Below are 19,094 nucleotides of genomic sequence, written 5' to 3' on the forward strand. Positions count from 1 at the left end.
ATGGGGTGGTCACTATATAGTTCGGAGTTGTGAGCTGTGTAAAGTGATTGGATGCGGTGTATTATGATGCGGCTGTATGTCGCGTAGGTTGAGTAAAGTGTAGGGAAATGTTATGTAGTTGGTTGTATTGTGTTTAGTGCCATGTTGGTTGGATTTGAATTGGGTGTTGATGTCAGGGTGCATGAAGCTTGTTTAAAGAAGCGAGCGTTTAGTGAATTATAAGTTGATCTTAGGTGATAAAAGGGTAGAAAGGGTGAGGTACATGTGCAAACTAGTCGGACACATATGCCGGACAAATTTACCATATATATATTAATTAATATCCAAATAAACATCACACCCACCTCCAAAAGTAGTACATAATTAGACTTGCATAGCAAGCAAATACAAATACAAGTCTGTCTTAATTGAAAAATTTAAGAATAATGCTACTTTATCTTTTCATTTTACCCCATCATTTGACCACTCATGCATTAAATTTGTTTTTTAATTTTTATAATTACTAATTATGAAAGTGACTATTAGTGAATTGATATTTTTTTATAATTTTTTTAAATGTTTAAAGATTTAAAAAAATATAAATAAAAAAATAGAAAAGTAAATTTTGGCTAGGGGCACGCCTAGCAATGATTGCTGAGTGGCAGCCTAGTAGTACTCAAAATTTTATTCTCAAATCAAATCTTACTATTTGAATAGTGAAAGTGTTTCATTTTATCTCATCTAGGAGTGACAATAGAGGTTTAGGTTTAGCTTTAACAAGTTCAGATTAAAACAGGTTAACCTGTTAAGATGTTTAACGGGGTCAACCCGTTATGACTCGTTAATAAAGTTAAAAAAGTTAAATCAAAATTTTTATCCTTGTACATAAAAACTAAAAAACCCTACTTCTGTTGCACTCTAACTCAGGCTCCCTCACAATATCACATTCATCTTCAGATATATTGAATCTGTCTCTTAGTTCTCAGTTGAATTAGTTTTAACGAGTGACGACCGCCTCTTGCACTTCCTATTGATTGTAATTTTGGTGTTTTTAATATTTGGATTGTAATTTTAGACTTGTGTAGATAATTTTATTTTTTTTGAAAATATTGTGATTTTAAATTTTATGTGAAATTATATTGATTAGGTTAAATGGATTATTTGAGTCAATTCAACCCATTTACATAAATGGGTCAAAACGAGCTGTGTCATGTCGATATATGGAATTGGTCGTATCGTTTCAGCCCGTTATTTTAATGGGTTGTATTAGGGTTTAAAAATATAAACTATTAAACTTAACGGGTTGTATTCGGATTGACCCATATCGTATAATATATATGACTTTACACAATCTGTTTACACGATTTCATCATTATAACTTTTCAAATTTTCACACAAAATATAATTAAAAAATGCAACATTTTGAAATCTCAAAACAATAATAATATTAAAAATAATATTATAACAATATTTTATTCAATTTTTAACTTTTATTTAAAACTATTATATCTCATCTCACTATCCAAATCGTACCATAAATAATATGGATGGTGTATATACTAACTTAAAAATAGAATAACTCATTTTAATTATTGTCTAATTAACTAACTACGTACCATGTTTATTTATATATATATATAGAGCAATGCTACATACAGTTATGGAATTGCAAACGCCGCGCAATCGCTTTGAAAAAAAGTGAGGTCCACGATTAAAAAGTTAGTTTTTTTTTCATGTAGATTTCATATTAATTTATTTTTTTCAAAACGACTGCACACTGCTTGCACAACCATGATTGCAAATATCATTTCTCATATATATGTACGTGTGCGCGCTGAAAGTATAAATGTCTACAAAATCTGGATTAAGATATTATAGATGAAAGCTGGAGAACTCGATCGATCCCCGGCCTCCATGAGCACTAGCTAGCTATTCCCATGCTATATTACGGGGAAAAAATACAAGTACTGCTATAGCGCAAGGAATTAACAATATTATAATAAATTATGTGATCAGAATTTTAGAAAAAATGAAAAAGAAAACACAGGGAATTAAGATGCATGGAAAATTAAAAAAAATAAATAAAAGTGGACGTACGTAATTACAAGGCAAGGTTATGGAAACATAACGTAAGAAAGAAATTGCCGCTAATATAATATACTAGTTTTGCTACGTATAATTAAAGTTGCATATTAAGTTATATAATAATATTGATTTTTTCATATTTAAAATTTAAATTAGCACGTATGTAAGGAGTTTATCAACAGCCGGCCAGCTTTAACTTTCAACTTTCAGTTAGGAAATAGTGGGAAATCCTAGGAAATTATCGAACCGGCCACGTGTAAGAAACCTTGTTCTAATTAGGAGGTTGTTACTCTAATATCCCAACCTTATCATCCCCTCATTTTTCTCCGCAATTATCCTAATCCTCTCTCTCTCTCTCTCTCTCTCTCTCTCTCTCTCTCTCTCTCTCTCTCTCTCTCTCTCTCTCTCTCGTTTTACATATAGATCAGCGTTTCATGGCAACAATAGTACGTACTCAGAACTAGTACTACTGTGTGTTAGTTTGTATAGTTTGATAAGGGTTGTTAGTGACTTTCGGTATACTGAAATTCAACAAACAACCGCACAAAGTACCATCTAATTTTAATTAAGGTCTCTCTCTGATCATCATGTCTTCTTTTGCTTTGGATATCATTTTGAAACATGTCTTTCTTATTTCACTCTCTCTTTCGCTCAGGTATGGATATCATTAACTGCATGCTTTAATTTGTAGCTAGCTACAAATGGGTCGAAAATACCTCCTCTTCCTGTCTTCTTTATTTCTTTTCCAGTTAACTCTGCTTGCTTTATTTCTGCAAGGCAGTTTTGTTCCTCTGAGAAATAATTATTGTACTGGATCAATTATCACGCTATTTAACAAGTGAATGAAATGAAAACGGTTTTTTATATTACTAATGATTGCTTGCTTCACATTCTTATAACTTATTCCCTCGATCAACATACTCCTGAGAGTTATGTGAAGAATCCCACTAGTAGGGTAAGCTTGTCTGCTCAGAGCATTGCTGTCCGGGCAAGGAGAAGAAAGATAACGGAGAAGACCCAGGAGCTTGGGAAACGAATTCCAGGAGGGAATTGGAACTATTTTCCTAACACAATATACTTACCAAGTTTTTTAGTCAAGATGATTATACTATTATAGAAGACTTATTTTTGAGGCATGATATTAAAGTCAGCATTTTCCACAATGAAATCTACCGAATATTGCGATATAAATTCTGCATGCATGCCTTCGATAATATATATATATATAATATGTTAACCAAAGTCATTTATTTCATCCATCCATGCATTGCGCTACTGACCTTCTTCAACTTATTTATATCATTTTCAACCATATTGAAATAAAAAATAAAAAATAAAAAAATGGACAATCTAAAATCCGTACGTGTTTATTTCATCAATCCATATATCATTACTCTTCTTCATGCCTCAAATTAAATTCTTCAAATTAAAAGGCAAAATGGAAGTACTCGCTATGCCTTCCTTGATAGGTGTAATATTAATATTATTGGTTTTTTGTTTCTTTTTTCCTTTAGCATTTATGTGTTTTTTTTTTTAAAGTTATTAAATAAAACACACACATAAATTAATGTTTTTGCAAAGAAAAAAAAACCAATCGGTACATTTGGGGCGCCATTCTCGGCACCCTAGCTGCAGCACCCTTTGGAAAAGAGTAGAAACATTTTGATTACGTGTATTTCCTCCTGCATATAGTGCTTTGATGAACCAATGCCATGCATGCATGCATGATGAGGCTAAAACCTGATTGTTTGAGAAGGCCGTCGGCAGATATAGCATAACTAGTACGATCAGGAGTACAACATCAACATGACCTTGTCGTGGGGAATAAGAAATGGAGGTTATTCACTCACTAACTATCCCCGCCAAAGTAGGCTACAAAGTTGTTAAACATGGATTACTCCCACATTTCACGCACACCTTTTACCTCTCTCTCTCTCTCTCTCTCTCTCTCTCTCTCGTTTAACATATAGCCGGTTGGCAACAGTAGTAAGTACTCAGCAGTACTAGTGTGTGTGTTAGTTTGTGTAGTCTGAGAAGGGTTGTTAGTACTCAACAAACAACAGCATAAGACACCATCTAATTCTAAGGTCTCTCTCACTCTCTGGTCATGTCTACTTTTGCTCTGGATATCATTTTGAAACAAGTCTTTCTTATTAATGCACTCTCTCTTTCCCTCACGCATGGATTCTTAGTTTGATATTTTTGAACTTCATGATTAACTGCTTTTGTAGCTCTACTACTTCATCCTTTTCATGCTTACAAACGGGTCGAAAATACCTCTTCTCTTCCTGTCTTCTTTATCTCTTTCCAGTTAACTCTGCTTGCTTTATTTCTGCTAAGCAGTTTTGTTCCTCTGAGGAGGTATAATTATTGTACTGTTTATGGAACAATTATTACACTATTTAACAAGTGAATGAAATGAAAGCGGTTTTTGATATAACTAATGATTGTTTGCTTTGCATTCTTATAACCGTACATTTCCTTTTTCAGTTAACTATTATTTCTATGGCTTTAAGCTTTTGCTCCAACTTGGGGTCCTTTGAGCATCATCTCAGTCTAGAAATGATGAGCAGCTTCCAACAAATGCATGATCCGGAGATGGCAACAGAAGTCCTCATGGCTTTTGACGGCAATTCAACTCTTGCAGACTTCGATCCATTACTTGATCCCTACGAGTTCTGCCACGCAGACAACTACAACATTAATCTCCTCCCATACTGCTCTACCCCATCAGATTATTTAACCTACTTCTCACCAGAAATCTTTCCTCAAGATGAACTCCAATCCTACCAATACCCGAAGCGCCAGAAGATCAGCTGTGGAAATTATCATAATTACTCGGATTTTGCTCCTGGTTTCTTCGACGGTCATCTCCCAAATCCTTCTGTTCTGCTTCCTGAGACACTGCCGGAATTTCTCCCTCCATTGCCGGCATCATCTTATTCCTGCGATCAACATACTCCTGAGAGTTACGTGAAGAATCCCACTAGTAGGGTAAGCTTGTCTGCTCAGAGCATTGCTGCCCGTGAAAGGAGAAGGAAGATAACGGAGAAGACCCAGGAGCTTGGGAAGCGAATTCCAGGAGGGAGTAAGTTGAACACAGCTGAGATGTTCCATGCTGCTTTCAAGTATGTCAAGTACTTGCAGGCTCAAATCGCAGTTCTTCAAATCGTGGTATATAGCCTCTAGTAAATTCATTTCCATATTGTTTAATTTCGATGATATATCTGCTCTTTTGATCATTATAATAATGTTTTAATTTTAATCGATATATTATATGCATGCAGGCCGACAAAGAACCATTAATGCATGATACGAAAGAACTCCAAGATCATCTTCTTGCATCACCCCTTATTCAAGAGAAGTTGTACTCAGACGCCAAGTGCTTAGTTCCGAAACAGTTTCTTCAAACCCTAGCTAATGATCGTGAAATCCAATCAAAGCCATTGATGCTCAAGGACATTCATCAGTTGCTGCGAACCAATGCAGCTTGATTTGCATGTGATAGAAGTTTATTTTCGATCCTTTCTCTATTTTCCCTTAACTAGTTTTGTTTTTGTTTTTTTTTTTTTCTTTTTAGTTGGTACATTCTCTTAATTCGCAGTGTCCACTTTTACAGCTAGGTGCTAAATACGTCATGTAACGATCACTTTCTTGTAAATTTCTCATTTCCAAGAGATCCCGTATTACTGTTTTTCCCTTGTATGAAGATGCCAAATGTTTTTTAATTTTAATTTTTATAATTGAATCTAGTTTTAAATACAGCGTTCTAAAATTGGGTACCGTACATTCACAACCCTTGTCAAAGACTCAAAAATCGGCAATTTTTTTGAATTTTTATTTAGTACAAGATGGTTAATAGTGTGTTCCGCAGACAATCGATAATGATTTGCCAAAAATTAATGACTCCTCGCTTCATACTTCATACGTACGTACATGGTACTATAATTATATACAAAAGATTGAAGTCATGAGAATAAACACTTCAATTAATATTGAAAGCTGAATCATGTAATTAAGAGATCGAGGACCCGATATTCAGTGAATTAATTAGTAATTAGTAATTAATAATGTGTACACAACCTTATACCTTAATCTCTTGTCGTGGGAAATAATTAAGAAACGGAGGTTATAATTCATATACATTTCACTGACATCATAGTACGTACGTACTTCTTATATATGTTAATAACCGTTTTTATTATCAACCGTACATGTTTAACTGACAATTTTGTGGCCTACTTTGTCGGGATGGAGTTGTTTCCATTGTCGATCTCTTGATTACACGGTTAATAACCGTTTAAATATGAAAGTCGACACTGCTTGTTCAAGCCATGTGATTTTATTTCATACTTAATAAAATAAAATTATTTACAGTTCAACACGTGCGGAAATGAATGCCTTCAAGATCAATAAGTAAAGCCCCAGCCCCTAGTCTCCTTATAATTTGATATGGAAAAATATAGTTGCAAGCACAATTGTACACTAATCTGTGCACTAATATAATGTGATTGGTCAAAAAGTAGATTTTATTAAAAACTATGTTAATTTAAATTTGAAGTATGAATGGATCAGTATTGGTACACAGATTAGTACGTGACTGTACTTGTATATAGTAAAACTCATTTGATATTTCACTCCAAATTTATCCAAAAATTCCAAGCAATCCATGACTTAATTAGTGAACTAACTTCTCTATCTAAAAATCATGCATATTTGATCATGTTAATTAGGCACACAATATGCATGATGTTCGTTATCAAAACATTCGGTTTTGTAGTTAATAATTAATAAGTATATTTCCTAATTAATTACCTTTCAATTATGATCCTTAATCTTCTTTGTTATCAATTACGTACGTATATATACACTGTAATAAATCATTAGTATAGGCACGCTCATGGTAATTAAGTAATTATAAGGCTAGAAAGAGAAATACCAAATTATTGGATGTTTATGTGGTGTAATACAATACTTTATTTATTTATTTAAAAAAAAAAGAAGGAATAATGATATCATGACTACAAGAAATTAATGGAGGTTATCGATCACTCACTAACTGTCCCCACCAAAATAGGCCACAAAATTGTTAAGCATGCATGGATTGCTCCCGCATTTCACTGACATCATAGTACATAATCATATATGTTAATAACCATTTTTATCAGTTAATAACCGTTTACATACGAATTAAGGACACTGCCTTTTTTTTTTTTTTTAATTGAGGGATATGAAATACATGATACTGAGCTTGTTCAAGCTAGCTAGGTGATTTTATCTCACAGAAGTTCGTTGTTTGTTGTAAGCTTTGAGGCTTAATATATATATAATCCCATGAACTTATTTCAGAGCACATGATACTGAGATCAGATGGCATTACGAGAATTATAATATATCTATTCTATTATAATAAATGATTAATTAATTGTGAATAGTAATTTTTATTATTTTTCCGTTGAGAAAACCTTTAGGTCAGTCCAGCTGCCCTTATAAAATTAACAGTCATCCAATAACAACACTCCACATAAGTTTTCTTTACATATTGTGCATTTGCCCACACATGATCAAAAACTCATCATACCCCTCCCGTGCCCTCTGTCTTCTACTCCATCCCAATCCAAACTGAGATCTTGACCCATTCTCATCCCCGACAACAACTTGACCTCTCGAGCCAAGTGTGGGATGGAGCTCGACCCCCCAGCAATATACTTGATGTGTTTCTTAATCTATAATGTAATCAATCAATGATACTTTTTTCATAGGTAAAAATTATCAGAGTGGAGCCCTCTGATGCAAATGCAATGGCAGTGTCTTAACATCATGGACAGAGAGTGATGTTGTACCAAGTTGGAGCTTTTGCAGATGGTGTAGCTATCAAAGAAGTTGGTGAAGAAACTTTCCACATATGCAAGGAATTGGTAGATGGCGTAGTTCTTGTAAGCCGTGATGCAATCTGTGCCTCAATAAAAGTGAGGATAGTTTCTTGTTTAAAGTTTCTTTATATGCTTCTTTGTTTCTATCTAAGTTTTGCTTATTCATCTTTCTATGAAACCAAGACCCTCACTGTTTCAACTGCATTTCCCGGGAGAGCTTTAATCCTCAAAATAATAGATGTAGGTGTTAGTTCTTGGGATTTATATATTTTTACCCATGTCGCAGGACATGTTTGAGGAAAAAAGAAGCATTTTAGAACCATTAGGTGCACTTGCTCTTGCTGGAGCTGAAGCATACTACAAGTATTATGGTCTCAAGGGTGAAAATGTTGTAGCAATAACTGGTGGAGCAAACATGAACTTCGATAAACTGAGGGTAGTGACTGAACTAGCTAACGTAGGCCGGCAACAAGAGGTCATGCCTCCAACTGTTATGCTAGAGGAACCTGGAAGCTTCAAATGATTTTGTGAACTAGTGGGCCAACATAGATGAGGAACTAGTGGGCCAACGTATCTCACGATTGTCGTTAATCACGAGCTCTGATCTGGGAAGGGGTTTCCATGGGTAGGGGTAGGGGCTGTTCGTAGGGCTTCAGGTTTCGATTTCGCAAGTAAATTTCTCTCTTTTTTATTAATTTTTCCGAAGAGGAATTCTTTTCTATTAATTTTTCTTATTTTCCGTTAAGTTCTGTTTTACTAAAAGGCTCTTATGATTATTGACCATTTGACATGTAACTCTCTTATAAAATTTAATGAAGGATCCCATTTTACCAAAAGGTCCTTAATAGTCCCACGATGTACATAAATTGACGTATCTTTTTCATGTCATTTTTATTCAGATAGTGTACTCATTTTCCTTTTTTTTTGTTTCAATTTTTTAAACTAAAAAAATTAATTTAAAAAAATTGAAACGACTTTACTTCTTTAGAATAGAAACACTTTAGAGCATTCTCATCGTAAAATTCAACTTTAAGTAAATTTAACTAATAAAATACTTAAAACACTCAATATATAATATTAATTATTAATTTGATTAGAATATAATTATTATTAATATTTTAATTAGTAGAACTATAAAATGTGATAAAAATAAAAACTAAAAATATTATTAAATTAATAATATTTTATTATTATCTAGAGAGTAAATAGATTTCAATATAGATGCAAACCAATACTCAAACTTTGTTGAAGTTTAGATTTTTTTATCGTGATTTTTTATCTTTCTTTAACCTTGTATTTTTTTTTCCTAGACAAATAAGCTACTGACATTTTCATATTTTTTTATTTAAATTATTATGTCAGGTGCACCTCAGGACAATTCCCTAGTGTGTGTGTATATATATATATAACTTTAATTTGATTTAATATCTGCATAAAAACTAGCATGTGGCACCGAATCAACAAATTATAGCCGCTTGTCATGTTTATTTGCATTTGGTATATATGGCACCGAAAAAGGTGCAATAATATCAGGAAGAAAAAATAACCTTTTTCTGAAAAAATAACTGCACAAACAAATGAAAAACTACCATATATAGCAAGTTAGATTTATTTTTATCTGCAGTTGAGATAGCACCGAGAAAAGGGCAACAAGATTTGGAAAAAGTGCAAAATGTCGGTGCAAACTGAAGTTGAAGAACCAAACGTCAAGAGGTACTGCAAAGGCTTGAAGCGAGAGATCATCAGATCACAAGCACATAAAACAAGTTTTATAATATTTATTAAAGACCAGCTTGACCAATCAAACTCTTGTAATTAACACTTTGTCTAACAGAAACAAAATGCCATTAAATATCATACTGTTTATGGAACAATTATTACACTATTTAACAAGTAAACGAAATGAAAACGGTTTTTGATGTAACTAATGATTGTTTGCTTTGCATTCTTATAACCGAACATTTCCTTTTTCAGTTAACTATTATTTCCATGGCTTTAAGCTTTTGCTCCAACTTGGGGTCCTTTGTGCATCATCTCAGTCCAGAAATGATGAGCAGCTTCCAACAAATGCACGATCCGGAGATCGCAGCAGAAGTCCTCATGGCTTTTGACGGCAATTCAACTCTTGCAGACTTCGATCCATTACTTGATCCCTACGAGTTCTGCTACGCAGACAACTACAACATTAATCTCCTCCCATACTGCTCTACCCCACCAGAAATCTTTCCTCAAGATGAACTCCAATCCTACCAATACCCGAAGCGCCAGAAGATCAGCTGTGGAAATTATCATAATTACTCGGATTTTGCTCCTGGTTTCTTCTACAGCTATCTCCCAAATCCTTCTGGTCTGCTTACTAAGACAATGCCGGAATTCCTCGCTCCATTGCCGGTATCATCTCATTCCTGCGATCAACATATTCCTGAGAGTTATGTGAAGAATCCCACTAGTAGGGTAAGCTTGTCTGCTCAGAGCATTGCTGCTCGCGAAAGGAGAAGAAAGATAACGGAGAAGACCCAGGAGCTTGGGAAGCGAATTCCAGGAGGGAGTAGGTTGAACACAGCTGAGATGTTCCATGCTGCTTTCAAGTATGTCAAGTACTTGCAGGCTCAAATCGCAGTTCTTCAAATCATGGTATATAGCCTCTAGTAAATTCATTTCCATATTGTTTAATTTCGATGATATATCTGCTCTTTTGATCATTATAATAATGTTTTAATTTTAATCGATATATTATATGCATGCAGGCCGACAAAGAACCATTAATGCATGATACGAAAGAACTCCAAGATCATCTTCTTGCATCACCCCTTATTCAAGAGAAGTTGTACTCAGACGCCAAGTGCTTAGTTCCGAAACAGTTTCTTCAAACCTTAGCTAATGATCTTGAAATCCAATCAAAGCCATTGATGCTCAAGGACATTCATCAGCTGCTGCGAACCAATGCAGCTTGATTTGCATGTTACAGAAGTTTATTTTCGATCGTTTCTCTATTTTCCCTTAGTTAGTCTTTTTTTTTTTTTTTTGGTACATTCTTTTAATTCGTAGTGTCCACTTTTACATCTAGGTGCTAATTACGTCATGTAACGATCACTTCCTTGTAAATTTCTCATTTCCAAGAGGTCACGTGTTACTGTTTTTTCCCTTGCATGAAGATGCCAAATGTTTTTTAATTTTATTTTTTCTAAAATTGGCCGGTAATACAAGAAAACGGGTATTTGTGACTCATTTTAGTTGGTAATAGTTATTTTGTTAGAAATAATTAGTCGCAAATAAACAATACTTTTCTTATACTAGTGTAAGTACATTTCAAATTAGGTCGTGCATTGACAACCGTTGTCAAAAATCGGCAATTTTTTTGAATTTTGATTTAGTACAAGATGGTTAATAGTGTGTTCCGCAGACAATCGATAATCATGATTTGCCAAAAATTAATGACTCCTCGCTTCATACTTCATACGTACGTACATAGTACTATAATTATATACAAAAGATTGAAGTCAGATCGAATAAACACTTCAAATATTGAAAGCTGAATCATGTAATTAAGAGATCGAGGACCCTATCAATGAATTAATTAATTAGTAATTAGTAATTATTTTTTGAAAAAATGCTATCTATATATGTACTTACAATCTTATTTACACAACCTTATACCTTAATATCTTGTCGTGGGAAATAATTAAGAAACGTACGTACTTATATATGTTAATGACCGTTTTTATTATCAACCGTACATGTTTAACTGACAATTTAGTGGCCTGCTTTGGCGGGATCGAGTTGTTTCCATTAATGTCGATCTCCTGATTACACGGTTAATATCCGTTTACATATGAAAGTCGACACTGCTTTGATATTTCACTCCAAATTTATCCAAAAATTGCAAGCAATCCATGACTTAGAGCATGTTTGGGATTGAGTTTGAAAGGTTAAAAAGTGTTTTTAATTGTTTAAAAGCTCTTTTAAAGAAAAGAATGATATATTTGGTAGATTTATAAAAAGTGCTTTAATCCCTTAAAAAAATTGAAAATCTACTTTTTTTTAAAAACATCAAATTGAATCTTTTATCGAAAAGTTCTTACAGATAACTGTATATTTTTAAAAAATTAATATAACTAATTTTAAAAAGCACTAGCTTTAGAGACATATTAACCAAACAGTAAATAACTTTTTGATAGTAGAACTTGTTATTTAAGTTATAAGCTATAAGCTCTAAAGTTATAAACCATATTTCCCAGCACAATCCCAAACAAGCACTTACTTATCTAACTTCTCGTTATCAAAACATACGGTTTTGTAGTTAATAGTTAATAAGTATATTTCCTAATTTTAATTACCTTTCATTTATCCTTAAATCTTCTTTGTTATCAATTACTTACGTATATATACACTACTGTAATAAATCATTAGTAATTATAAGGCTAGAAAGAGAAATACCAAATTATTGGATGTTCATGTGGCGTAATACAATACTTGAAAATAATAATAATAATAATAATGATGATGATGATGACATGATGATGATGATGATGATATCATGACTACAAGAAAAACGATCATTTATAAAAATAATTAAGAAAGGGAGGTTATCGATCAGTCACTAACTGTCCCCACCAAAATATAGGCCGGCCACAAAATTGTTAAACATGCATGGATTGCTCCGATCCCGCATTTCACTGACATCATATATAGTACGTACTCATGATATATGTTAATAACCATTTTTATCAGTTAATAACCGTTTACATATGAAAAACACTGCCTTTTTTTTTTTTTTCTTTTTTTGAGAGATATGAAATACATGATACTGAGCATGTTCAAGCTAGGTGATTTTATTTCACAGAAGTTCGTTGTTTGTTGTAAACTTTGAGGCTCAGTATATATATAATCCCATGGATGTTATTTCAGAGCACATGATACTAAGATCAGATGGCATTACGAGAATTATAATATATCTATTCTATTATAATAAATGGTTAATTAATTGTGAATAGTAATTTTTATTATTTTTTCGTTAACTTTTTTTATTTTTCCATTTAAGTCTTGTTTTACTAAAATTAAGACACATGAAACTCTTGACTATTTAACGTGTAGCTCCTTGTAGAATTTAATGAAGGATTTTGTTTAATCAAAAGGTCATTAAAACCCTTGATCATTTGACTTGTAGCTCCCTTATAGAATTTAATGAAAGATCATATTTTACCTAAAAGCTCTTAATAGCCCCACGGTGCACATGAATTAACGTCCCTTTTCATGTCATTTTTGTTTTGACAGTATACTCTCATTTTCTTTCTTTCTTTTCAATTTTTTTCAAATAAAAAATTAAAATGACTTTATTCTTTAGAACAGAAACGTTTTAGAGCATTCTCATTGTAAAATTCAACTTTAATTAAAATTTAGCAAATAAAATATTTAAAATACTCAATATATAATATTAATTATTAATTTAATTAGAATATAATTATTATTAATATTTTAATTAGTAGAACTATAAAATGTGATAAAAACAAAAACTATAAAAATTATTAAATTAATAATATTTTATTATTATCTAGAGAGTAAATAGATAATCCAATATGGATGCAAACCAATACTCATACTTTGCTAAAGTGTAGATTTTTATTTTTTTTATCTTTATTTTTTGTCTTTCTTTAAACTTTTATATATATTTTCTTTTTCTAGACAACTAAGCTACTGACTTTTTCACTTTCTTTTTTTTATTTAAATCATTATGTCATATACACCTCGGGGCTAACACACCCGAGGCCGTTCCTTAGTGTGTATGTGTGTATATATATATATCTTTAATTTGATGTAATATCTGCTGAAAAACTTGCATGTGGCATCGATTTAAAAAGCTAGGTGCAACAAATTATAGCCGCTTGTCATGTTTATTTGCATTGGGTATGGCACCGAAAAAGGTGCAACAAAATCAGGAAGAAAAAATAACCTTTTCTGAAAAAATAACTGTACAAACAAATGAAAAACTACCATATATAGAACGTTAGATTTATTTTTATCTGCAGTTGAGATAGCACCGAGAAAATGGCAACAAGATCAGGAAAAAGTGCAAAAATTAATGTTGCTGCAAACTGAAATTGAAGAACCAAACGTCAAGAGGTACTACTGCAAAGGCTTGAAGCGAGAGATCAGATCACAAGCACATAAAACAAGTTTTATAATATTTATTAAAGACCGCTTGACCAATCAAACTCTTGTAATTAACTCTTTGTCTAACAGAAACAAAATGCCATTAAATATCATACTGGCCAGAAATGAGCAAACATAAATAACTATATATATATATATATAAATCACATGATTTGCCGTCAAAAAATAGAAATATTCCAGTACTATATGATTTTAGCTAGAAGGAAACAAAATGTCGGGCGTGCCAGCAGAAAAGGACAATAACATAAATGTCAGTTCGTAACCCCAAAACTGCTTATACTACACGAAATTTTAGTTTTAGGGACCAAATAATTTAGGGGTGAAATTTGTTTCATGTCTAAAAATAATTATTAGAGACATTTCGTTTAAAAAAATGGATGAATTTGTAAAAATTTTCAAACGGATTAAAATACATTCGAACTATATTTTTTGAGATGAATTAGATCGTCTCAAAACATCAAAAACGTTTGAATGGTCAAAATACATTCGAACTTGGAATTAATGTTCATTCAAATGGTTTATAATTGGTTCAAATGGTAATATTGGCGGAGAAGTAATTTAAGAAACTTCAAATATGTTTGAACATAAAATTTATTAGTTCGAACAGTAAGGTTGCAAGCTCGTTTGAATAGAACATTTATACATTTGAATGAAACATTTGGTGGGAAATTAAATTAAAATTGGCGGGAATTTTTTTAAACCTTGTTCGAATGAATCATAAAATATTTATGAATTTATAATTAATTTATGACTATTTGAATATTTAAATTAATTATACAAAATAGAAATAGTCATGAATGTCTATACAAAAAAGCACATTTAATACAAATAAAAGATATACACTACTAGGGCAGCTCATGTAGCACCGCCTTGACTCCAGAAATGCATGCCTCAATATCAGTCACTCGAGACATGAGCTTCAACTCAGTCTCTGCAAGGGTAACCCGGACTGCATCAATGATAAACACCCCGCGACCTACCCATAAGATAATTCGTGCCTGGTCCATGCTCACCTCAATTTTGTGTTGTCGATGATTGATGTTGTTGGCTATTATAATGTTCATAATCTTGAGAAAACTAGATAAGTCCACCTGTTTGATGCTCTTGCTCTCATTATAGGGAGGAGCATCTGGACCCATAACCAACTAACGGACCTCATGATTAGTGAGACCATCGATCTCATCAGGCATCACAATATCCTCTTCATCTGCAGACTCCCCATCGCCTATAGGTGTAGACTCTCTAGGCACCATGTTAGGATATGCAGTGGGCAGTTGAGGCATACCTAGAAAATCGTACTGTGATGCCTTGAACGGAGAAAGTGTATGTGTCATCCTCCTAGCTGGCACAACTAGGTTCTCTATAGAATTTAGATACAATATTGATGCAGGTAACGATCTTGTCAGTCCCTTCGTCCTTTTAGTTGATGATTGATGTCCAACCACGATCGAGAAAGATAGATGCTAGAGAATGTCTCTCCAATAGAAGATCTCTAAAATCATCTATCTTCACTTGCCGCTCCAACAAAACAGTCCTCTCTCAGACTTCTTTGCTAGAGGATTGCTTTGACTTGGCCTCTTTTTTTCCCTGAGAAGCCATTGGAATTATGCTAAATTTATGATATAAAATTATGAACAAGGATTACAAAATATCATAATTATAATTGGATGAATTATAATTATATCTAACAATAGAATATATTGAGGAACTGAAAAAGGGAATAATTATATCTAAAAAATTAAAATAAGAAATGTACCGTTCAAATGCTTAATTAGATGTTCGAACTAATATTTTTTTGTTCGAACGATACTAGTCTACCGTTCGAATAGTACTAGTCTACCATTCGAACAATGATGGTTTAACATTCGAACTGTCTGCTATTGGTTTGAATGTTAACCATTCATGTGCCGTTTGAATGCCATTCTGTGAAGATTTAATTTAATAAAAAAACAAAAAAATAAATTTATACTTGGAAATGATCTATATATTAACGATATTCAAAATTAACTAATAGTAGAATAATACATTAATTACTAAGTTTGAATAATTTTAAAACTTAGTAAAAAAAGATTTTAATTAATAAATATTTGTGTAAATAAATTAAAACTTGGTTTTCATTTATATATTAAAGATATTATAAAGTTTTTAATAGTATAATAATGCATTAAGCTATAACTTCAAATAAATTCACAACTTAGTGCCCTCTGAATTATTAAATTTCCTTAAATCATTTTAAATACTCAATTAACTAGTAAATAAAAATGATAGGATTGATTAGCGAAGCTATTATAATTTACAAACCAGCACCAAATAATAAATAAAGTTTTGGGTATTTCCATAAAATATTAAATTTAAAATAACCTAAAACAACAAATCAATTATCTATATATTAAACCAACAAATAATATATTACTACTACAATAGAAGGATATTAGAATATTCAATTATATAAGTGTATTTTTAGTATAAACTAGTGGTTTGGTTTGGTTTACTAGTTAGGACTTGAATGTTAGTATTATTTTTATATAGTATTAAACCTTAGACCTGTCCAAGAGTTTTAGCCAAATATTCTCTTAAATAATGCTTGGGTACAAATCTTGAATTGTCCAAAGTGGACAGTTTGGGATTCTATCATCTATATGGCTGATATATCAAGTCTAAACTCTTATGTTAGTGTTAGGAATTTTGGTTCAGTATTTCCTAACATTCTTCGGGTGTGTGGTCCATAAGTTACTTGGCCCATGGATAGGGTCAAGGACTTAGTGCGACTAGCATTCTTGGAGAATTGTAGGGAAATGCTGTCAAAATTTCAACTAACATGATAGTTTTGGACTGAGTATATATGCGATATAGATGATTGTATCTTGAATGAGATAGGATCAAATACCTTATGAAAATATAAGCATTGAATATGAAAAAGAGTTTATTTCAAGTATCCATGAATTGGGTTTTTTTGAGAGACAGTCAACGAGTAACGAAATTATAATGGAGAAGAGTTGGATGTTGTTGGGAGATAGACTTGGTCGTGACTAAGGAGTATGCACAAGGGGTGAAGTCTTTTATAGAATTTTCTCGTAGGAGTGTTGACATTCAAGGATTTATAAGATGCCCGTGCAAGAAGTGCAAAACCCTTAGTTCATATAATTTGGTCGTACTGGAGGATCATTTATTCGTAAATGGAATCAATCCTAAACACTCATTTTGGGTCTTACATAGCGAACCATTTTCTCAAGGAGTTAAATTTGGCAGTCACTTCAATTAGATGGAGGAATGTAACGAAATCGACATGGATGACATAAATATTGATGTATCTGATGATAGTAATGATAATGGAGAGGATATGGCTGAGATGTTAGGGGATCTTGGTGCATGCATATTTGGTGTAAGGGATGGAGAAGGAACATCTACACAATTATTTGAGGGAAATGAAAACTTTGATAGACTGTGGGAGGATGCACAACGAGAACTGTATGAAAGGTGCACCCATCATACCAAGTTGTCATTCACTATCAGGTTGCTCCATATTAAGCCTATTTGTCGTATTTCTGTAAAGGCTATCAATATGTTGCTAGAGTTATTTAAAAAGGCTCTCCCATAGGATAACGTAATACCTTGTAATTTTTATGAAGCGAAGAAATTGAAGCAAGAGCTAGGATTTGATTATAATATCATTCACGCATGTAAGAGTGATTGTTTTCTCTTCTAAAAGCAATATGCAGAATTTGATTCATGTCCAGTGTGTCATGAGTCAAGATGGACATCAGATAAGCATAATGTACCTTATAAAGTGCTGATAAATTTTTCATTGATTCCTCGACTTTAAAGATTGTTTACTTCTTTGATGACTGCGACAGATATGACTTGGCATCCCACAAAAAGAGTTAAAAATGATCAATACCTCTCACAACCTACAGATTCCTTACAATAGAAGAAATTTGATGAGAGTACCCATGGTTTGCCGGAGAACCTCGCGATGTATGCCTTGGTTTAGCAATTGATGGCTTTAATCCATTTGGCAACATGAGCACTTCTCATAGCACTTGGCCTGTCATATTAATGCCCTATAATTTGCCACCATGGAAGTGTATGAAGGATCCTTATTTTATGATGACTCTATTGATCCCAGGGCCAAGGTCACGAGGGAATGAAATAAACATATATCTTCAGCCAATGATGGCAGACTTTAAAGAGTTGTGGGAACAGGGTGTCCCTACATATGATGCGGCCTTGTCGCGTGAATTCAAGATGTATGCTGCAGTACTTTGAACAATAAATGATTTTTCAGCATACGAGAACTTATCTGGGTGGAGCACAAAAGGTAAAATGACTTGTTTTTGTTTGTAACAAAGATACATAGTCTTAGTGGTTAACAAATGGCCAAAAATTTTGTTTCATGGGATACCGTCGGTATCTACCTCATGATCATAGATGGCGTTCAAATAAAGCAATGTTTGATGGAAGGGTTGAGCGCAAGTCATCACAGTCAGAGTATTCTTGTCGTGATATTCTCACGCAATTGGAAGATGTTTCAAACAACAAGCAGTGGAATTGAATTGGACAAAAAAAAAGTATTTTCTTTGAGTTTTCATACTAGTCTACCTTGAAATTGTGTCACAATCTAAACGTTATGTACTTGAAAAAAATATATGTGAGAATATTTTGGGCACTCTGATGTCAATTCAAGGGAATACAAATGATATAGCTAACTCTTGTAAAGATTTGAAGGAGTTAGGGATAAGATCGGAGTTGCAAATGTAAGATAATGGATCGTCAGCCTATATGCCCCTTGGATGGTATACACTTTCAAGTGATGAGAGAAATCAATTATGTGATTGGTTCATGATAATCAAATTACTCGATGGTTATGCTTCAAATATGTCAAGATGTGTCCGAACTCATGATTAGAAGATAATCGGTCTTAAAAGTTATGACTGCCATATATTTCTGCAGTGATTGTTACCAGTTGGTGTGCGTGAAAAGCTTACT

General features: G+C 32.8%; 2 protein-coding genes across 3 annotated transcripts; both read left to right on the top strand.

The window, feature by feature from the left end:
- The first annotated feature begins 4,076 nt into the window (after positions 1–4,076).
- LOC122277747 (transcription factor bHLH52-like) lies at positions 4,077–5,828 on the top strand. Of its 2 annotated transcripts, XM_043087851.1 has the most exons (3): positions 4,077–4,151; positions 4,555–5,238; positions 5,352–5,828. In XM_043087851.1, exons 2-3 carry the CDS (start codon positions 4,570–4,572, stop codon positions 5,556–5,558), a joined length of 876 nt encoding a protein of 291 aa, XP_042943785.1. In that variant the 5' UTR covers positions 4,077–4,151; positions 4,555–4,569; the 3' UTR covers positions 5,559–5,828. The 2 variants fall into 2 exon arrangements, with proteins under 2 accessions (XP_042943785.1, XP_042943784.1); XM_043087850.1 differs by having other exon boundaries at positions 4,085–5,238.
- Positions 5,829–9,926: 4,098 nt separating this feature from the next.
- On the top strand, positions 9,927–10,891 carry LOC122276914 (transcription factor bHLH52-like). The gene is made up of 2 exons (XM_043086806.1): positions 9,927–10,571; positions 10,685–10,891. The coding sequence occupies exons 1-2, from the start codon at positions 9,927–9,929 to the stop codon at positions 10,889–10,891; spliced, it is 852 nt and encodes a 283-aa protein (XP_042942740.1).
- The last annotated feature ends 8,203 nt before the right edge of the window (positions 10,892–19,094 follow it).

This window comes from Carya illinoinensis, chromosome 9 (genome assembly GCF_018687715.1).
Source record: "Carya illinoinensis cultivar Pawnee chromosome 9, C.illinoinensisPawnee_v1, whole genome shotgun sequence".
NCBI lineage: Eukaryota > Viridiplantae > Streptophyta > Magnoliopsida > Fagales > Juglandaceae > Carya > Carya illinoinensis.